We start from the raw sequence: 18,649 nt of genomic DNA on the forward strand, positions 1-18,649 counted from the left end.
TGTACACAGCTTGGATGGTTCCCCGTTTCCCCCTACTGAGGTGGCGGACAGTTTTCCAGAAGCGCTTTGGCGCCGCCCGAAAGTTCTTCTCCATGGCCTCGCCGAACTCCTCCCACACCCGCTGCTTTGCCTCTGCCACAGCTGCGGCTGCCGCCCTTCGGGCCCGTCGGTACCCCTTAACTGCCTCAGGAGTCCCCCGGGACAACATGTCCCTGAAGGACTCCTTCTTCAGTTGGATGGCTTCCCTGACCACCGGTGTCCACCACGGTGTCCGAGGGTTGCCGACCCTTGAGGCACCTAAGACCCTATGGCCACAGGACACAGCTGCAGCTTCAACAATGGAAGCTTTGAACATCGTCCATTCAGGTTCGATATCCCCAGCCTCCACAGGGATGCTAGAGAAGCTCCTTCGGAGGTGGGAGTTGAAGGCTTCTCGCACAGGGGCCTCCCCAGGACGTTCCCAGCTTACCCGCACTACTCATTTGGGCTTACCAGGTCTGTCCAGGGGTTTCCCCTGCCACCGAAACCAACCCACCACCAGGTGGTGATCAGTTGACAGCTCTGCCCCTCTCTTCACCCGAGTGCCCAAGACACACGGTCGAAGATCAGATGATACGATCACAAAATCGATCATTGACCTTATTATGTTACAAAGGAGTCAAAGGTGCACACGGGTGATTTCCGCTAAGTGACCTTTCAAATAAGGAGCGCTTTTTTAAGGGGCACTGTGTAGCTTTGGAGAAGACGGTGAAACTTGTCATGTGACATTTGAACCTCTGAACACACAGTCAGGTAAAAAATATAAAACTAGACTAGAAAACTAAACTTCTTGTGTCTTTGTAGTCTGGTTAAGTTTGAGGAAAATGTGACTGAAGGAAGAGGAAGTTTTCTCTCAGTGTTTGTTTTATAGAAAAACCCACAAAGGAAATGCACATTCCAGTTATGAGTTGATCATTCAGACACACACACATACGCGGTTGATGGATAGAGCCTTTCACACTGTTTGTCCTTTGACAGAGCTGATCTTCTGGTCACAGACGTTTGAACACTCACTTCCTCACTGTGACAATAATCTGCTCTACCGCTCCCCACAAACATCAAGAGCACAGTAAAACATGCCGACAGCTTTCCTCCCCCAGCGGGCGTGACTCAGCTCTGTGACTAGTGATAGTGATAGTGATTTGTTATATTTACATGCTGACAGAAATATAACAAAAGACAATAGAATAGTAATAGAATATATGTAGATACATATAAACATGTTAAAACACATCATGTGAATTTTAAATAAGATGAAAACAGAGACAGAATGATCCACAGAGGTTGAGTCCGTCTGATTTTAAAACTCATATATTTGGACGAACATGATTCTGCAGCACCTCATTAATCACAACAGAAATAGTGTAACAGTTTAAACATCTGAATGTGTCATCGAGAGCCTTGTCAGGAAGAAACGCATTGTGGGAACTGGCTATAAAGAAAACAAAACAACCACACCTGAATCTCATCAAAGGCTGCAGAACAGGGCCGCGCCATGACGTCACATTAAGATAAAAAAGTCATCCAGACCGATAGGAAGCGTTGGTGTGAAATCTAAAAAGGGCAAATTTCACAATAAAAGTCACCAAACAATAGACATTTCCGAGTTCATGATTTACAGAATTGGATATGTCACCTAGAGGGTCACTGTTCCCCCCAGTGTTGCTTTTCAAATTCATTTACAGAATTTCAGAATACCATTATTTTCTTTATTTTTGTATATATTTTATGGAAACAGAATCTGTTTCAGAAGTCAGTGGGCCACATGACATGGAAGCTATTGAGATAAAAGAAATACCATAATTTCTGCATATTAATATTCATATAAAATAGAGGAAGCACTAAAGTACAATTAAAAAACGGTGTGCCTTAATTCTCCAGCGTAGTAATACATTCTGCTGCTGGTTTGGAGTCAGTGGGCCACATCATGGAAGATCATGAAACATATCTTATAGGGGGAACACTGAGAGTGTCCCTGGACAAATGACAAGGACTTAGAATAAGAATTAGACAATCATGTAAAATACTTGTTGGTTTATGCCAATTGTGAATGCCAGCATGAGGAGCCAGTGTCACACACCGTCCAAACTGCACGCATTCTTCATGTAAATAGTTCAGCGGTGCATTCAAGTGCAACTCGTAAAACTCTACACTCTACCCGCTTCTTAAATGAATCTCTACTTACATAGACTATTTCTGTCATCACCTTCTTGTTCTTACCTTTTTAAATCAATTGGCGCTGCAATCATCATGAACACACCCAAGTCGGTTCTACTAGATATGATATCAAGATATTCTAATGTGTGTGGAACTGACCGAGATATTTTAATAATGTCAGCATTAAATTATTAAAAAGGCTGCAGAATGAGAAGAAGGAATCGGTGACAGAGGTGGTCTGTGTTGTTCAGTGAAGGAAAGTACGGGAAAAAGGGAGACCTGACCAGTTTTTAACAATCTTCGTGGCTGGTGAAGTGGCGATTCCTAAGTTTACGAGGTTTCCCGCAGACTTGAATGCATCCCCGGTATGAGAGAGACGGGGAGCTTGGAGCAGCCGCTCACTCAGGGGAGTGCAGCGAGATGAGACGGATCATGAGACGGATCCTGCAGTTTGCAATGATTTTCGGGATGATTCTCCGTGTTAATGGAAAATCTGTGAGAGGGATTATGAGAGATCCGGTTCAGTTCCCTGTAAACTGTCCGATTAACTGGACAGCCGAGCTGTACCGGGAGGACGGGACTGGGAACCCGCCGCTTGTGGCTGCGCGTCGGAACGGAGTTTGCACATCTGGTGATGGATTCACCGACCGGCTGGATCTAAAGTCCTGCTTCAGCTTCCGTCGCTCACTGTACACAGATGCCGGTCTGTATGAATTCAGATGCGGGGGCGGCAGTGACCGCGTGCAGCTGGATGTGGTTGTGGCTTCTGAATTATCAGTCAGTGAGGGAGAACAGGTGACGCTCAGGTGCTACTATAAGACTGCAGGAGGACAGGTGGAGGCTCTGAGGTGGGACAAGAACGGAGTTATTGTGCTGGAGGTGGATCTGTCCACCGGAGAGATTACAAACGGAACCGGGTTTGAGGGAAAGAGACTTTCACCGGCTGGTGCCGCAGAAGGAGACTTTTCTCTGACGTGGGATCAGGCTCAGGTCCAGGATGAGGGCGATTACTTCTGCTCCGCCCGCAGTAAAGACTTCAGGATGGGGTGGGGGGACCCTGCTGCTGCGAGGCTGAAGGTCATCAAGAAACACCTGGACCCGACGACCCCCCGCCCACCTCTGAATGTAAGTCTCACCGCTCACTCTCTGCGTAATTACGCACATGGCTCCATTTTTTATTAACAGCGTCGTGAACTTGCTGTTCCAAAAACTGACCGGATGTCTCGCTCTCCTCATTCTCACCAGTTCATATCAGCTGGAGTCAGTCAAGGTTTTATGAGGTCTTGAGTCATGCGAACAAGAGGCAGCAGCAGTAAAAAGAATTAAAACAACTCATTTATGACCCTGATGTGAGTCTTCAAGAGACACTTGTGCCAGTTAAATACCACAAATGTATGAAAACATTCCCTATGTATACATATTACCATGATAAGACACAATTATGAGATAAAAAGTCATAAACATGAGATTGAAGTTGACATTTTATCTTGTTTTTATGACTTTTGTATTTGTACTTATGGTGACTCAGGAAAGAAGTAAAACAAAACGTCGACTGTGTTTGTATCCGGATTGGCAACCTCTCAACTCTACTGTAACAATTTATCATGACATCATCAGCCGCAGGGCAAAATTGTGTTGTAGGTGTGTCAGGTAGCAGAACTGTTATACTTCCAGAGCGATTCACACCCTGCATCCAAACCTGACCTGCAGGGACGAACAAGAGAAATGATTTACCCGATCTGTCACCAAAGAAACCTGTCATCAGTCGAACTGCAGAACTTGCTTTAGGATTCTCACATTTTTAAGTTTCCCTCTGTATCAGCGTGATTCAGTAACAGCTGTCCACACATCCAGGGGTACAATAGTAACAGGAAGAGCTCAGAGATAATTCGGCATCATTTTAGTGCTGCACATGTGCCGAAATCATCAAAAAAATGTGGGCAACAAACTGAATCCCTCCCAATACTACAGGATGCTTCATTACATGATCCCAACACATGTGTCCTGTCACAGACCTGCACTATGTTTAACATGCTCCATGTCAGTGTCATGGTGTCCCACCAGCTCTGAATGTGATGTTCTGTTTATTTCCTCTCTGTGGCTGATCAGGGAACCACTGGAGAAAGGATGGAGACTTGGACCACTGTCATCATTACAGCAGCTGTGACGTCTGTGCTTTGGGCTCTTTGCTGCTCTTTAGTTTGGAGGCTGAAGTTCCGCACACCAGATGTGTCACCTGGACCTGATGGTGGAGAACTGGACCTGGGACTTCTGACCAATGGGAATCCTGCTGGGCCTCAAACCAACGGGGGTTCTCGCATCTAGAATTTGACTCAAAAAATCAAAAATCAAGTTCAATCAACAGCCAACACTTAAATCCATCAAGTAAAGACTGCATTTTGATGCATGTTCATCAAATTAGACACTTCCTTCAGAAACAATATCCCAGTTTTCAAATTTGTCTCAGAAAACAGACCTCATCTATCTACGACTCCACAGACTCTGTCAGCACAGTTTTCCCCATCAGACTAAAGAACCATCGGGGAGGATTGGCTCGATCAAGCATGGGGCAACATGCTTGATGGAGTCTCTTCTTCGGTACTCCACAGTTCACGATGTCCGTAATTGATGTGGCCAGGCCCCTGTAAACCTTGTACATGTGTAGACTATCTGACACATTCCAAAGAGATTATGATGTGATAACAACTCCAAGTCTGTCATTTTGGTATCCTAGCCCACAACTGTTTTGTCTCTTATTTCTTTGACGTTGTTTTAATGTATCTTGACATGTATCCTCTCCATTCGCTCGACGCACTCGAACCCCCTTCCTGTTCCCTCACGCAAAGCACTCGAACCCCCTTCCTGTTCCCTCACGCAAAGCACTCGAACCCCCTTCCTGTTCCCTCACGCAAAGCACTCGAACCCCCTTCCTGTTCCCCCACGCAAAGCACTCGTACCCCCTTCCCGACCATTCGCACAAAGCTCTCTAACCTCCTTTCCCGTTCCCTCAGACAAAGCGCTTGTACCCCTTTTTCCGCTCCCTCGCGCATAGAACTTGTACCCCCTTCCTGTCCATTCGCACAAAGCTCTCCAACCCCCTTTTACGTCCGTTCACACAACGCCCTCAAACCTCCTTTCCCGTTCCCTCACACAAAGCGCTCGTACCCCCTCCCGTTCCCTGGTGCAAAGCACTCGTACCCCCTTTTCCGTACATTTGCGCAATGTCCTCGCACCCCCTTTTCCGCCTGTTTGCGCAATGCCCTTGAACCGTCAGGCATCCGTCAACATCGTAAAAATAACCAGCTCCATTGATTGCGTCCATACGATCCTTCAAATCAGATCATCCACCATCCAAGTATAATCCTCCAGGCATTTTTCGGCCTCCTGCAATGCCAGGAATTCACTTCCACAGCATCCAGTCTCGACCCCTCTCAACACGCTACCCTCTCGGACACTCCATCCACTCGCAAGACATCCTCTGATTGAGCCCCAAACTGAACAAGATCGACCGGTTTGGCCTCTCTCATCCCATATACCTCTTCCGACTGAACTTGTACCTAAGCCCTAACAAAACCTATCCTGCCATACTTACACTGGAGACATGTCCTCGTTGCGGTCCTTCCAAACCTACAAACAGCTACACCCACAGCCACATCTTCGTGTAATCAAGTAATACTTTTGAGGTATGATGAAGCCACGCAGACCAAGAGTGCCCCCTTCAAGACGTACCCCCATTCTGAGTCTCAACCTCTCTGGTTCCTAGGTGGTCTAGCCAATTTGCACCCCACTCAAACCCCCTCTTCATCCACCGACCTCGACCCCTCCTTTTCTTAATCCACCTACCTCGACCCCCCTTTCGTATCCTTTCCAAAATCTTCTACCAATTTAAATAAACTACCTTAATGTTAAATTGTGGTGTGGTCTATGTGTGGTGACTCATGAGTCTGCATCAGGGAACGTGTCTTTACAACACTGCAGGTGTTTGTTTCTGTTAGTTCACCACTTGTAGAGTTCAGCTCAGTGATCATCCCACACAGACACAAGCTGCTGGAAGAGAACACCACCTGTTTCATGTTCATGGTGTTGTTTCACTGCAGGATGGCAGATTTTACAATCCACCGGCCTTCAGTAGTGAAAGCTGAGAGGAGGAACGCTTCTGTAACAATTAGCCTGTGAATACAAAACGCTGCAGGCGTGTGTCTGCCATTATTTACACATGTTATATTGTGTCTGGGATCACTAGTGACAGGGTTAACTTAAGGCGAGACAGCAAGGGTGAATCTTGACACCATAACTCTGAAACGATCACAGATAAAGACTTGAAGTTGAAGTTATGCCCAAAAAACAACAAAAGTAGTTGTCAGCAGTGTTCACCTGCTGAAGCTAACAGGTGTGTCTGTACGCAGTGTATATGTGACACACAATAGACTTGACATTTCGATTTCCAGCAGGAGATTGAGAGACTTTACTGCTCCTTCTCCTTATTGTCTTGGTGCATAATTCCTCTGGAAAACATGTTTTTTGTGTCTTCTTATTGCATCACTGTCAATGGAATGCTGCACTGCAACATCTATGAATGAATAAATATTACTGTCACATTTCCTGCTGGCCGGGAAACACCTTTTATCAGCTGAATGAATCAGACCGAGGAAATACCCAGTTCAATAAAACAATAAAAAAATCGATTGAAATAAAAAAGAACAAACTGTGTCATTCTGTAATAAACCAGGAACTACAGTTATGATGCTTTGAGGTATCTCAACTGGAGAAATCCTCTGATACTGCAGGATTCCCCTTGTTTGGTATATTCAGTCTGACCAACAGATGTTAACAGATGTTTGGAAGTTATTTGCTGCAGACGCTTTCATTATTGTAAAAAACACTTTTAGGATTAGCCTGTGAATATAAGTAGCTGGAGTGTGTCTGCTGAAGCCTCTGACATTATTTACACATGTAGCATTGCCTCAGGTGTCACTAGTGACAGAGTTAGATTAAGACGAGACAGCAGACTGAATCTCAACACCATAACTCTGACACTATAACACATAAATACTTGAACTTGAACCTGAAGCCCACAAAACAACAAAACACTGTAAAAAAGTAGCTGTCAGTGTGTTCACCTGCTGAAGCTCACAGGATATGTGTCTGTAAGCAGTGTGTGACATTGAGGCCCACAGCTCCTTCACGGTGAAAAAGCTTTACTGCTCCTTAATTCCTCTGGAAAACACGTTTGTTATGGCCTTTTTATAAGATCAATGTCAGTAATGTTCAGGATTTAACCTTGAATGCTGCACTGCAAAATCTTTGGATAATTAAATATGACTGTCAACATTCCTGCTGGCTGGAAAAACCTGTTACCTGCTGTATGAATCAGACCGAGGAAACACTGTTATCTGCTTTTGTGTGTTTTGTATCTTGAATGGAGATGATTTCAAAGGTGCACTCAGCTGATTTCCTCTAAGTGACTGTCTTTCAAATAAGGAGGCCTGTTTACAGGGGGAATTTGTAGCTTTGGGAAGAAGGTGAGACTTGTTATGTGACACATGAGGAGATCTTCTGAGCTGAGTGGATGGAAAGTTACCCAGCCTGCTTTAGTCAGAGTGAGTTGAACTGTTTATGACATGTGACGTGTAAAAAACAACATGGATCAGACTAACCTGCTGTTTATCAGAACCCGATTAAACATGTTGTATGCAGGAGTCTCACAGGATGGAGTCAGGAGAAGGTTTATGAAGCACAGTGTAGAAGGTGCAGTGAGGGCTGATGGGAAGGTGGAGGCTCTCTTGGCTTCATGCATTTCTTTGCACGTCTTTGTGTTTCATACTATGACAAATATTTGCTGAGAGGACAATAAAGACGTATTTGTGTAAAGTATTTAACGGCTACTTGGTGTTCAGATTAGATCACTTAAATCTCTCTCTGTCAGTGTGTGCAGCACTGATAGAGAGATTTAAAGGATACATTTGTAACTTTAAGAATTTGTGACTTCCTGGAAAAGCTGATCTTGATGGGAAGATGGGGTCATGTCTCATACAGAGCTGCAACAAGTACTGGACATGTTTTATTAAAGCAGGTCTTCCTCACACTTCCTCTGCCTCTTCCTTATCTTTTTTGTTATCTTATCTTGCATCACATCAACACCAGAAAGCCTCTGAACACACAGTCAGGTAAAAACCCTCTAACTGCTCCTCTTGTCTCTTTGTAGTCTGGTTAAGTTTGAGGAAAATGTGACTGAAGGAATCGCACATTCCAGTTCTGAGAGGATCATTCAGACACACACACTCATTCAGACACACACGCTGTTGATACAAGATAACAAGCCTCTCACACTCTTTGTCCTTTGGTAGAGCTGATCTGACCTCTGTGCAGTTTTGGGAATCATTCAGGTCACAGAAGATTGAATGCTCAATGATCTGCCCTACCGCTCCCTGCAAACATCAAGAGCACAGTAACACATGCCAGCAGTCTTCCTCCCCCCGCGGGCCATGACTCAGCAGCGTGTGACATCACAGCCGAGCTGAGCCGGGGAGGTGAATCCCCTCGACTGCTGCAGGGTCAGCTGACCCGACTGGACGGGAAGTCAGTCCGTCTCCAGCTGAGTTTGTGGTGACGATACATGTTTCCTTTTGGCCGCTGTGTGTGACAGAGTGGCAGAGTGTGAGAGTGAAAGCTGAGAGGAGGAACGCTTCTGTAACAATTATCCTGTGAATACAAGTAGCTGCAGGCGTGTGTCTGCTGAAGCCTCTGCTATTAATAACACATGTAGCATTGTGTGTCTGGTCTCACTGACATATCAACAGATTATCTGAGCTTGAGGAAAACATCAGTCAACTTGTTTTATCAAGTGTTTTATCTTGAGTTGACTTTCACACCACTACAACCTTTTACTGACAGAGACCGCGCCATCATTTAGTGTAACGGTCATTTTATTGGAGTTGACAGAAGGCTTGAGGAGGGGAGGGGGTGGAGGTAGGTGAGGAGGGGTTGAGGGTGAATCGAGGTGATGTCAGCTGTGTGACTGTCACGTTAACAGGAGGCCAGTTTAAAGGAGCATTATGTAACTTTAGAAAACTTGGAATTTTTATATTCACAATATGATTGAGGTAATAATACAGTTTTTCCCCCCAGAACTGAATAAACAAGCTGTTCTCAGAGAAAAATGAGATTCCCACGACACTGTTTGAAGCTAGAAAAGATGGCAGGGTCCGCCACATATAAACAAAGTCAGACAGTAAGTGAAACTGTGCTGTCCTTTAAGGTCAGTTCGTTTACTCAATTTATTCAGCCATGAATTTGCTTATCTAGTTTGATCGGGCATAAAACAAATCAAAGAAGATCTTCAAGCTCGTCCTCGAAGCTACATGTTGTCCCTTTAAGAGTTTCTGGTTTATTTAAGCATAAAGTTACCCAGCCTGCTGCTGTCAGCGTAAGGTCAATTTGTTTATCCAAGTTATTCAGCCATGAATTTGCTTATTTAGTTTATTTAGCTTGATTGGGCATAAAACAAATCAAATAAGATCTTCAAGCTCTTCCTCAAAGCTACGTGGTGTCCCTTTAAGCGTGTTTGGTCACGGAGGCCGACACACAGTGTTTGTCCTGGTCCCTGCTTCTTCTTCACCACCTACTCAAAGCCTGATGGTCCCCAGCAGAGAGAAGGCAACACTGAGCTGAGTGGATGGAAAGTTACCCAGCCTGCTGCTGTCAGTGTGAGAAAATCCGAACTGTTTACGACATATGACGTTTAAAAAGAGTCCAACTATAACCCAGCTGCCCCTGTAGGAATGAACAAACCTGTTTGTCTGCCGGATGCATTTGCACTCAACGGCCCCGCCCTCAAGAAGATGAAAGAAAAAGAAAAGGAGAAAAAGGGTCTCAGGAGAGTTTAAATTCTCAAACAATGAACAATGCTAAGAGTCTGAAAATCAAAAATGCCGATCATGTTTCTACAGAGACGTGTTTCATAGAGACGGAGGGTGAAGGAAAACAGAAACAGAAAACCTGGTGGGACACAGTCTTATCTCTTTTCCTCTGGCTGACTGCCACCCAGCCTCCCGCACATCCTCCACCAGCCAGCTTCTCCCTTCAGCTCCAAGACCTCCCCTCCGTCAGCTGCACCCTCCACCCAGTGCAGTGAGGGTCAGGCTGGCTGCGTCTGCATCAGGGAACGTGTCTTTACAACACTGCAGGTGTTTGTTTCTGTTAGTTCACCACTTGTAGAGTTCAGCTCAGTGATCATCCCACACAGACACAAGCTGCTGGAAGAGAACACCACCTGTTTCATGCTGTTCATGGTGTCGTTTAACTGCAGGATGGCAGCAGTGAAAGCTGAGAGGAGGAGCGCTTCTGTAACAATTAGCCTGTGTATACAAGCAGCTGAAGGCGTGTGTCTGCTGAACCCTCTGCTATTATTTACACATGTAGCATTGTGTCAGGTGTCACTAGTGACAGAGTTAGATTAAGGCAAGATAACAAGTCTGAATCTCGACACCATGACTCTGAAACTATAACACATAAAGACTTGAACTTGAACCTGAAGCCCAAAAAACAACAAAACACTGTAAAAAAGTAGTTGTCAGTGTGTTCACCTGCTGAAGCTCACAGGTGTGTGTGTAACAGGTGTGTATTTGTGACACACAACAGACTTAACACTGATGCCCACAGCTGTAAGTAACGTTCAGGATTAAACCTCTCCCTCTCCCTCCACCCCTGAAAGAAAATGCTTTGTGTGCTTCCCTGTTGTGGCTCTCAGTTCCTATCATGTTTCATTAGGATGACTGAGACAGTGTGTGGAGGAGGAGCTCAGTGAATAAATAGTTGTTGGGATTTCCCTTCCTGCACAACACAGACTGTTACATGTGGCTGTACTGTGTTTTCTCTCTCTGCCTGTTCTCTGGCGCTCCATTGGTGTTACTTTGTTAGTAGTCCAATTTTTGGTTTTCTTTGTGTTTTTTTTTTCTTTTTTTACAGTTTCTGCCATGAGCTGAAAGCATAAGCCTGATGCTGAGGCCACACAGTGTTGGCTCACCCTTCAGGCAGTGTGTTAACAGCAGACATAACACGTTGATGTAAAGGTGTTTTCTAAAGCTGTCACAAAAACAAGTCCACAGGCGGACCACAGTGAACCGCGGCTGGAGTTCCTTGTGTGTGATCGTGACGCTGCTCGAGCTGCAAGTGAAAGTCTTTGAGAGCTCCGCGACTCGAGGCGGCCGTGTGACCGGATAGTGATTTATTTACAGGCTGCAGCAGTGTGACAGGAGGTCACAGTCATGATTAGCACAGATGAGAGCAGTTAATCAGAGGACTTCACCTCAGTGCTGCTACTTGAATCTATCTGTTTGCACATGAGTACTACAGAGACGTTAACAAGCCAAAGAACACACAGTGAAGTGTTGTGTTGACATCACAGCCGAGCCGAGCCGGGGAGGTAAATACCCTCGACTGCTGCAGGGTCAGCTGACCCGACTGGACACATTCACAGTGCACAAGTGTTGAAAAGACAGATGTTGGCAGATGTTGGTGGGTTTCTTCGTCCTGTTTGAAACTCCACACAAAGGCCAGGAGAGAGGGTGAGCAGGCAGTGTGTATGTGTGAAGGGAAAGAGAGTACAGCAGAGCAGGTGATGATAACAGAGCAGGTGATGCTGCTGAGCCCAGGAGACGACCAGAGGTGACGGGTCAGAGGACCTGAGAGGTCTCTGTGAGGTGAAGGGAAGTCAAAGGAGGAGAGTTTAAAAACAAACCATGAAGGAATAAAATAGTCACAGTCCTGTGAGTTTCCTGTCAACTGTTTTCTAAATTCTGTCCGATCCACTGATTCTGTGTCTTCTCTTGTCCTGCAGTGGAAACACAACATGTGACGTTCATAAAGAAATACACTGAGGTCTGTAATGACTCTAAAACAATCTGTCCTTGTTGTGTTTCATCACTAATCACAGTTCTTCTAGTGCAATAAGGACAATTCAGCCTTCACAGACACTCAAGAGTTGAGAAAATGGTGAAAGGGAAAAATCTCCTCAAAAGAATTCAGGAAGTCTAAAAGAGGAATTCTTGAGCTAAATATAATGATACACCACACATTCACTTGCACAGATAGACCCACTCTACAGGTCCTCTGTGACAGATATGATTCACTGGCAGCAGACAGTGGGGGAAAAAATTACGAAAACACCCAAGCCCAGCTTCTACAGTATGCAACACACACACACACCAGACACACACACACACACACACACATCTCTCTTTATCAGTGCTGCACACACTGACAGAGAGAGATTTAAGAGATCTTATCTGAACACCAAGTAGCCGTTAAATACTTTACACAAACACGTCTTTGTTGTCCTGTCAGCAAATATTTGTCTTGGTATGAAACACAAAGACGTGCAAAAAAAAGACGTGAAGTCAAGAGAGCCTCCACCTTCCCATCAGCCCCCACTGCACCTTCTACACTCAATGGATTCATACAGAGGGACCCAGTTCTTCACATGTGCTGCTGTCTCTTGTCTTCTTGTGTTGCAGGAGACAGTGTTAGTCTGATCCATGTTGTTTTTAATACATCACGTCATAAACAGTTCATCTCACTCCGACTAAAGCAGGCTGGGTAACTTTCCATCCACTCAGCTCAGAAGATCTCCTCATATGTCACATGACACGTCTCACCTTCTTCTCCAAAGCTACATAGTGCTTCTTTAAACTGGCCTCCTGTAAACATGACAGTCACACAGCAGATAACAGCATTTGGTGTTTCCTCGGTCTGATTCATTCTGCATTGTGTCTGTTGTGCGTGAGCACAAAGTGAGTTTGCATCGGTTGTTTGTTGTGTATATTCTGTTTTCTAACATGCGTTGTGTGGATCCGGACCATGTTGTGATGCGCGCTCTCGCACACAGAATTGTTGATATAAGATATGTTGCCACGAGCTGGTTGATATGTTTGTCTCGCTTCATATGTTCTAAACATACGTATAATACTGTTCTGATTGAGTGTCTTGGTGCTGAGGATGGGTTTTGCATCTGACTGTTCGTTACAGTTGTGTGTTTGATTGTAATGATGCAGCCATTAGAAAGTATTACTTGATCTTAGATGTTTTCTCACTGCATTCTTTGAGTATGTGTCTGTTTCAGTGGCATGCACAGATATTTTCAAGGGCAGGGTCGAAAACACAGCAAATTCTTGCCACTGAAGAGGGCACTTTAGCACACGTTTTGGCTCCCAAGAGCGTAGTTTATCATGTTTTAACCAGCCAAGGGGGCAGCTTAGTGTGTTTTGGCTCCCAAGAGGGCACTTTAGCACGAGTTTTGGCTCCCAAGAGCGTAGTTTATCATGTTTTAACCAGCCAAGGGGGCAGCTTAGTGTGTTTTTGCTCCCAAGAGGGCACTTTATCACGCGTATTGGCTCCCAAGAGCGTAGTTTATCATGTTTTAACCAGCCAAGGGGGCAGCTTAGTGTGTTTTGGCTCCCAGGAGGGCACTTTAGCGCTCATTTCGGCTCCCAAGAGGGTATTTTTTCGAGCGCGTTTCGGCTCCCAAGAGGGCATTTTAGCGCGCATTTCGGCTCCCAAGAGGGCAGTTTCTCATGTTTTAACCAGCCAAGGGGGCAGTTTAGTGTCTTTTGCCAACCAAGAGGGCACTTTAACATGAGTTTTGGCTCAGTCTGTCTGACTGTGTCTGTTTCAGTGGCATGCACAGACTTTTTGAAGGGCAGGGGTGAAAATACAGCACGTTCTCACTGTGTGTTCTTTGGCTTGTTAACATCTCTCTTGCACTCTTGTGCACATTAGACAGATTCAAGACAATTAAAGGAATAACATGCAAAAGTATGTGAAAGTAGCTGCACTGAGGTGAAGTGCTGCTCTCATCTGTGCTAATCCTTCCTGTGGCCTCCTGTCAGGAAGCTGCAGTGTGTAAATAAATCACTACCAGGTCCACACAGCTGCTGCGAGTCACAGTGCTCTGAAAGACTGTTGGCATTTGTCACCATGGAAATCTGGCAGGCTGCACTCGATGTTTGAGGTGAGTGGTAGAGCAGGTCATTGTCTGGAGAATTCACAGTGAGGAAGTGAGCGTTCAAACTTCTGTGACCTGAATGATTCCCAAAATTGCACAGAGGTCAGAGGTCAGGTCAGCAAAGGACAGACAGTGTGAAAAGGCTCTTTATCTTGTATCAACAGCGTGTACCTGTTGCAGCGCTGTATGAAACATGACCCCAATTCCCATCAAGATCAGCAGAGGAAGAGGCAGCAGCTCTCCTCAGCAGAGAGCCCGGGACAGCCACTGCTGTGGTGCACGACATAAGAGGAGCTGTCCTCTGGTTCTCATTAAGCAACACATAATTAATGTGACCAACAAAGACATTGGACGTGTAGATGAAACCACTCACACTGCAGAAGTTTCTAACGGAACAAAACAAGTGCGTATGATTCCTCTTAGTGGAACATTTTGGCACATTAGCACCATTTAAAGTAGCTGAATGAGCTATCACCTACTCCTGCTGCTAATGTACCTACAGATGTCCAGATGTGATAACATGTGATAAATCTCAGTTAGAGGGAGCGTCCTCTATTCAGTGATTCCTTAGCAGGTTTGCAGACATTTGTTCATGATAAAGAAATTGATTAAATGTTAAAAAACACTTTGGATGATAATGTCTGATGAGTATCAGCGAGCTCACACACAAAGAGAAACACATGCAAAGAAAGGCCCGTTCAGAACGTTATATGTGAAGACACTCATGTGGTTTTATTTTCCTGCTAACAATTATCTGCATGGTTGTGAGTCACTGAAATCAGAGTGGAGGCTGTTGGAGTGATGCTCAACAGTGATCGAGGCAGCTCAGGAAAAAAAAACCCGGCTGAGAACTCCTAAACACTCCCAGCTGTTATTGTCCTGTTTCAAAGTGGCTAAATTAAGTCAGTAATTGTTTCTTTATTAGTTCTGCATACACTGATAGAGAGAATGAGCTTATCTAAAGACCAAGTAGCCGTTTAATACTTTACTGTCCTGTTAGCAAATATTTGTCATGGAATGAAACACAAAGCAAAGAAAGGCATGAAGCCAAGAGAGCTGCAGCCTTGTTCTGTTGTTCAGCAGCCGAGAGCTTTGGAGCTTATTTGCTGCAGAAGGCTTCATTGTTGTTAAAAAAGCACTTGTTTTTTAAATCACATTCATATCATGTCAAACCAACAGGATAAATGTGGCATGATTTGTTCTACGCTTACGTCTTACAGACTCCAGAAAGTTTGATTTTGTCGTGTCGTTTTGTCAGAGAGAAACTGCAAATCTATGTTAGTGAGTCAGGAGGTGAAATACTGTTATCTATACTGATTATCTGTGGTTCTGCAGAACCGCACTCGGCTGACATTTATTCTGGTGATAGAGCTGCAGTCGTTATCAAGAACAGACAGAAAACTCTTCACTGGTCTGTAACTGTTGCTGCTCTTGGCCTCCCAAATTTGCCTCAAGGTGTCTTTACAAAGTGGAACTATCAGCCTCCACCCGTCCTGCGGTCAGCATGGAAAACATGAGTGAGGAGCCACAAAGGAAAGATCACTGCTGTGGAAGAACACCACCATGCAGTATCTGGAGAACAGAGGGCTTTGTGTTTCAGACTCATGTGGGAACTGTAGCACAGGAGCCTCAGATCCTGAAGATGTAAAGGTGACCAAGCAGCCGTGGCAGCGTGTTAATCATTGTGTGACATCTTTTCTCTAGAGGAATGACCCGTCCCGCTTGTTGTTCTTACTTACGTTGGAAAACACTGACGTGTTGCTGCAGACATGAAGGAATTCAGACTCGTTACTGTTTGTTCACAGGGAAGTTTACTTTGTCAAAGTCGGGCTAAGGGAAAAAACAATTTGTTTGTATGTTTTTATACATGAATCCAGTCGTGTTTTCACCCTGTAGAACAAAATGTCAGTTCTCATTACTTTATGACTTTATTCACAGATTTTGGCTGAAACTGGATCAGACTTGATGATTTGTAGAGGTTACTAATGGGCAGATAGCTTGTTGCTACAGTAGCTGCTAACAGCGGCTAACTGTACCCGGCTCCAGGTGGACGCAGACAGTTAGACAACAGGGAATCTGACACCGAGGTGGTTCATAGTTTAGCTTGATGCTCCGTTGAATTTTAGTATTTTAGTATTTTCCGTTAGTATTTTCATGCCAAACCAGATGATTCAATTTGGCAGCAGTTGATCTTGATTGCTGCCTCGGGTCTCACTCACGTCGTGTTTGCTTGTGTCACGAATTCCACTGACTTTGTCACCTGGTTTCTTTTACATGCCTTACTAATACTCATGCCATTTCAGGCTCTGCCACTCCCTCCTGCTCTGCATCTCCTGCTGGTTTGATTCACCTGGCCGGCCCCACCCCCGATCACCTGCTCCTCATCAGCTTATCTTTGCCAGATTGTCTGATTCTGCCAAGCTCTCCAGCGAACCTTAATCTGATTCTGCCTGTTCCGAACCTGCCTGCCCCTCGTCGGATTTGTTTGCTTGTATTGACTGATCTCCCGGTTTTGACCTTTGCCTGAAACGGATAAGTAAACTGAACTTTCCCTGCAACTTTGGACTGTCTCGTTGTTGTGTTTTTGGGTTCTATTCTGCCATCAACAGTGAACGTTACAGGTTCTTATTCTGCTCTCACACTTCTGACTATCCATGAAAATCCCTCCCTATCTTTCCATTTTAACAAGAAACATCCAGTAGCTCACTTCCTGTTTCATGTGGACTTCTTATAAAACATACTGAGGACACAGTGACTGCCAGCCTTAAACCAGAGGAAGATCAGGGGCCCAGCTACAGTTTGTTCCCCGTTAAAAACTCTAAAAACCCTGAAAACCCTGTGCACCGAACACTGACAGGCCTTAAAGTCAGTAAGAACTGAGTAAAGAACTGTCTCGTTATGAAAGACAAATGCTTCAGCCGCAAATTTACAGAAGCACGCCACATTGTCAGAGTCTGTTATGACATTAAAGTGAGTGTCATGTCACTAAAACTGCACACACACACACACACTACAAACCACAGACAAATGACTCTGACCACACACAAACTATGCCTGCCAGGCCAAACGAATCAGTGTGTGTGTGCCTAGACCGAGGAATCAGGGTGGAGGCACAAAAGCTGCCTCTCCACTTTAAGGCAACTGACGCTCGCCACTTCCCTGACCGGCTTTGTGGAGTGTGGGAACGTCCTCAGGAAGGTTTATTTACAGTATTGATAAGACAATGATACAAACTGTGATATATGTGTTATCCTCAAGCCCTCCTCGCTGTTTGAAGACAGAAAGATGGGTCACTTTCATATGAAGACATTTTGATGATTGAGTTTGTTTAAGCCTGAAAATCAACCGAGGAGGATTCAAAATGTCTTGTGCACCTTTAAGGATATTTTACATGAACTTTACACGATAAGGGGATCACACTCATGTTTATTTTGTGGTTGATGACTCATTTGGGTTCTGTGATTCTGCGAGCCTGTGTTTCAGTTTCACATCCACGCACTTACTCTCATACTGCATTTGAAAAAACAGATTAAAGCTTTGAGTGGCCTGTATTTTCCGGAATATAAGTCGCTCCGGAGTATAAGTCGCGTCGGTCAATAAATGCGTCATGAAGAGGAAAAAAACATATATAAGCCACACTTATAGTCGCATTTATTCAGAAATGATTTCAGAAAATCCAAGACCAAGAACAGAAATTTAATCTGGAAAGGCAAGCTATCCCACAACACTGAATCCACTGAATTCTTCATCCTCGTTGTCGCTTCTGAACAACTCCGCCACCTCCAGAGGAAGATGGAGCGCCGTCTCTTCTTCTGCGGGGCTGTCGTCAGACTCGGCATCAGTACCAGTTATTCCGGCCATGCTGAATCCTGACAGGATGATTTTGGTTGTTACTGAAGTCCAGTGTGCGAAATACTCGTCAATATTCGGGGGGGCCCCATCTCCCGATTGTTGCGCAGTACTGAACTAAATGTTCTCAATATGCAGTAGGCCTATAAAATTACAATATTTCATGGATGCAAGCCAAGACAATCAGTCTACAGCCTACATGACAACACACACACGCACAGACACTTAATAATGTTTGATAATCTGATATGCTACAGCAGTGTGTCCCCTAGATTTTTGTTGTAGCAGTGGTAACCTCCCTGGCAAACAGCAGGGTGTGGAGACGTAACTGCGCCGTAGACGAGCCTCTCCCGGCAGCACGCTGCTCAAGCCCCCACCTGTGGACTCTCTCCTCCAGCTCTGGCCATCTCGCCTTCAGCCCGCGATTAGTTGTCTTTGTCTTCTTCATAGCTGTAAGAGTAACCTCTGCTTTTTGTCAGTCCCTCACAAGTTTCTCACTCACACCAAACTTTCTTTCTGCTGCTCCAGTACCGTTTTCGGCAGAATAGGATTTTCTTTTGGGGGGCATATTGTTTGCGTTCAGTCTTTCTCAGTTATCTTTAA

The 18,649-nt window shown here is 45.0% G+C and overlaps 1 protein-coding gene across 1 annotated transcript; it reads left to right on the forward strand.

Annotated features, from left to right (window-relative positions):
* The first annotated feature begins 2,664 nt into the window (after positions 1-2,664).
* On the forward strand, positions 2,665-6,493 carry LOC115589363 (uncharacterized). The gene is made up of 2 exons (XM_030430204.1): positions 2,665-3,321; positions 4,306-6,493. The coding sequence occupies exons 1-2, from the start codon at positions 2,665-2,667 to the stop codon at positions 4,519-4,521; spliced, it is 873 nt and encodes a 290-aa protein (XP_030286064.1). The 3' UTR covers positions 4,522-6,493.
* Positions 6,494-18,649: the final 12,156 nt, after the last annotated feature.

This window comes from Sparus aurata, chromosome 10 (assembly GCF_900880675.1).
Source record: "Sparus aurata chromosome 10, fSpaAur1.1, whole genome shotgun sequence".
NCBI lineage: Eukaryota > Metazoa > Chordata > Actinopteri > Spariformes > Sparidae > Sparus > Sparus aurata.

Excerpts from the sequence above, each read along its gene's own strand:
- LOC115589363 (XM_030430204.1), top strand. The coding sequence starts at position 2,665 with ATGATTCTCCGTGTTAATGGAAAATCTGTGAGAGGGATTATGAGAGAT. Across the intron at positions 3,322-4,305 it reads CCCCCCGCCCACCTCTGAAT|GGAACCACTGGAGAAAGGAT; the intron begins GTAAGTCTCACC and ends GTGGCTGATCAG.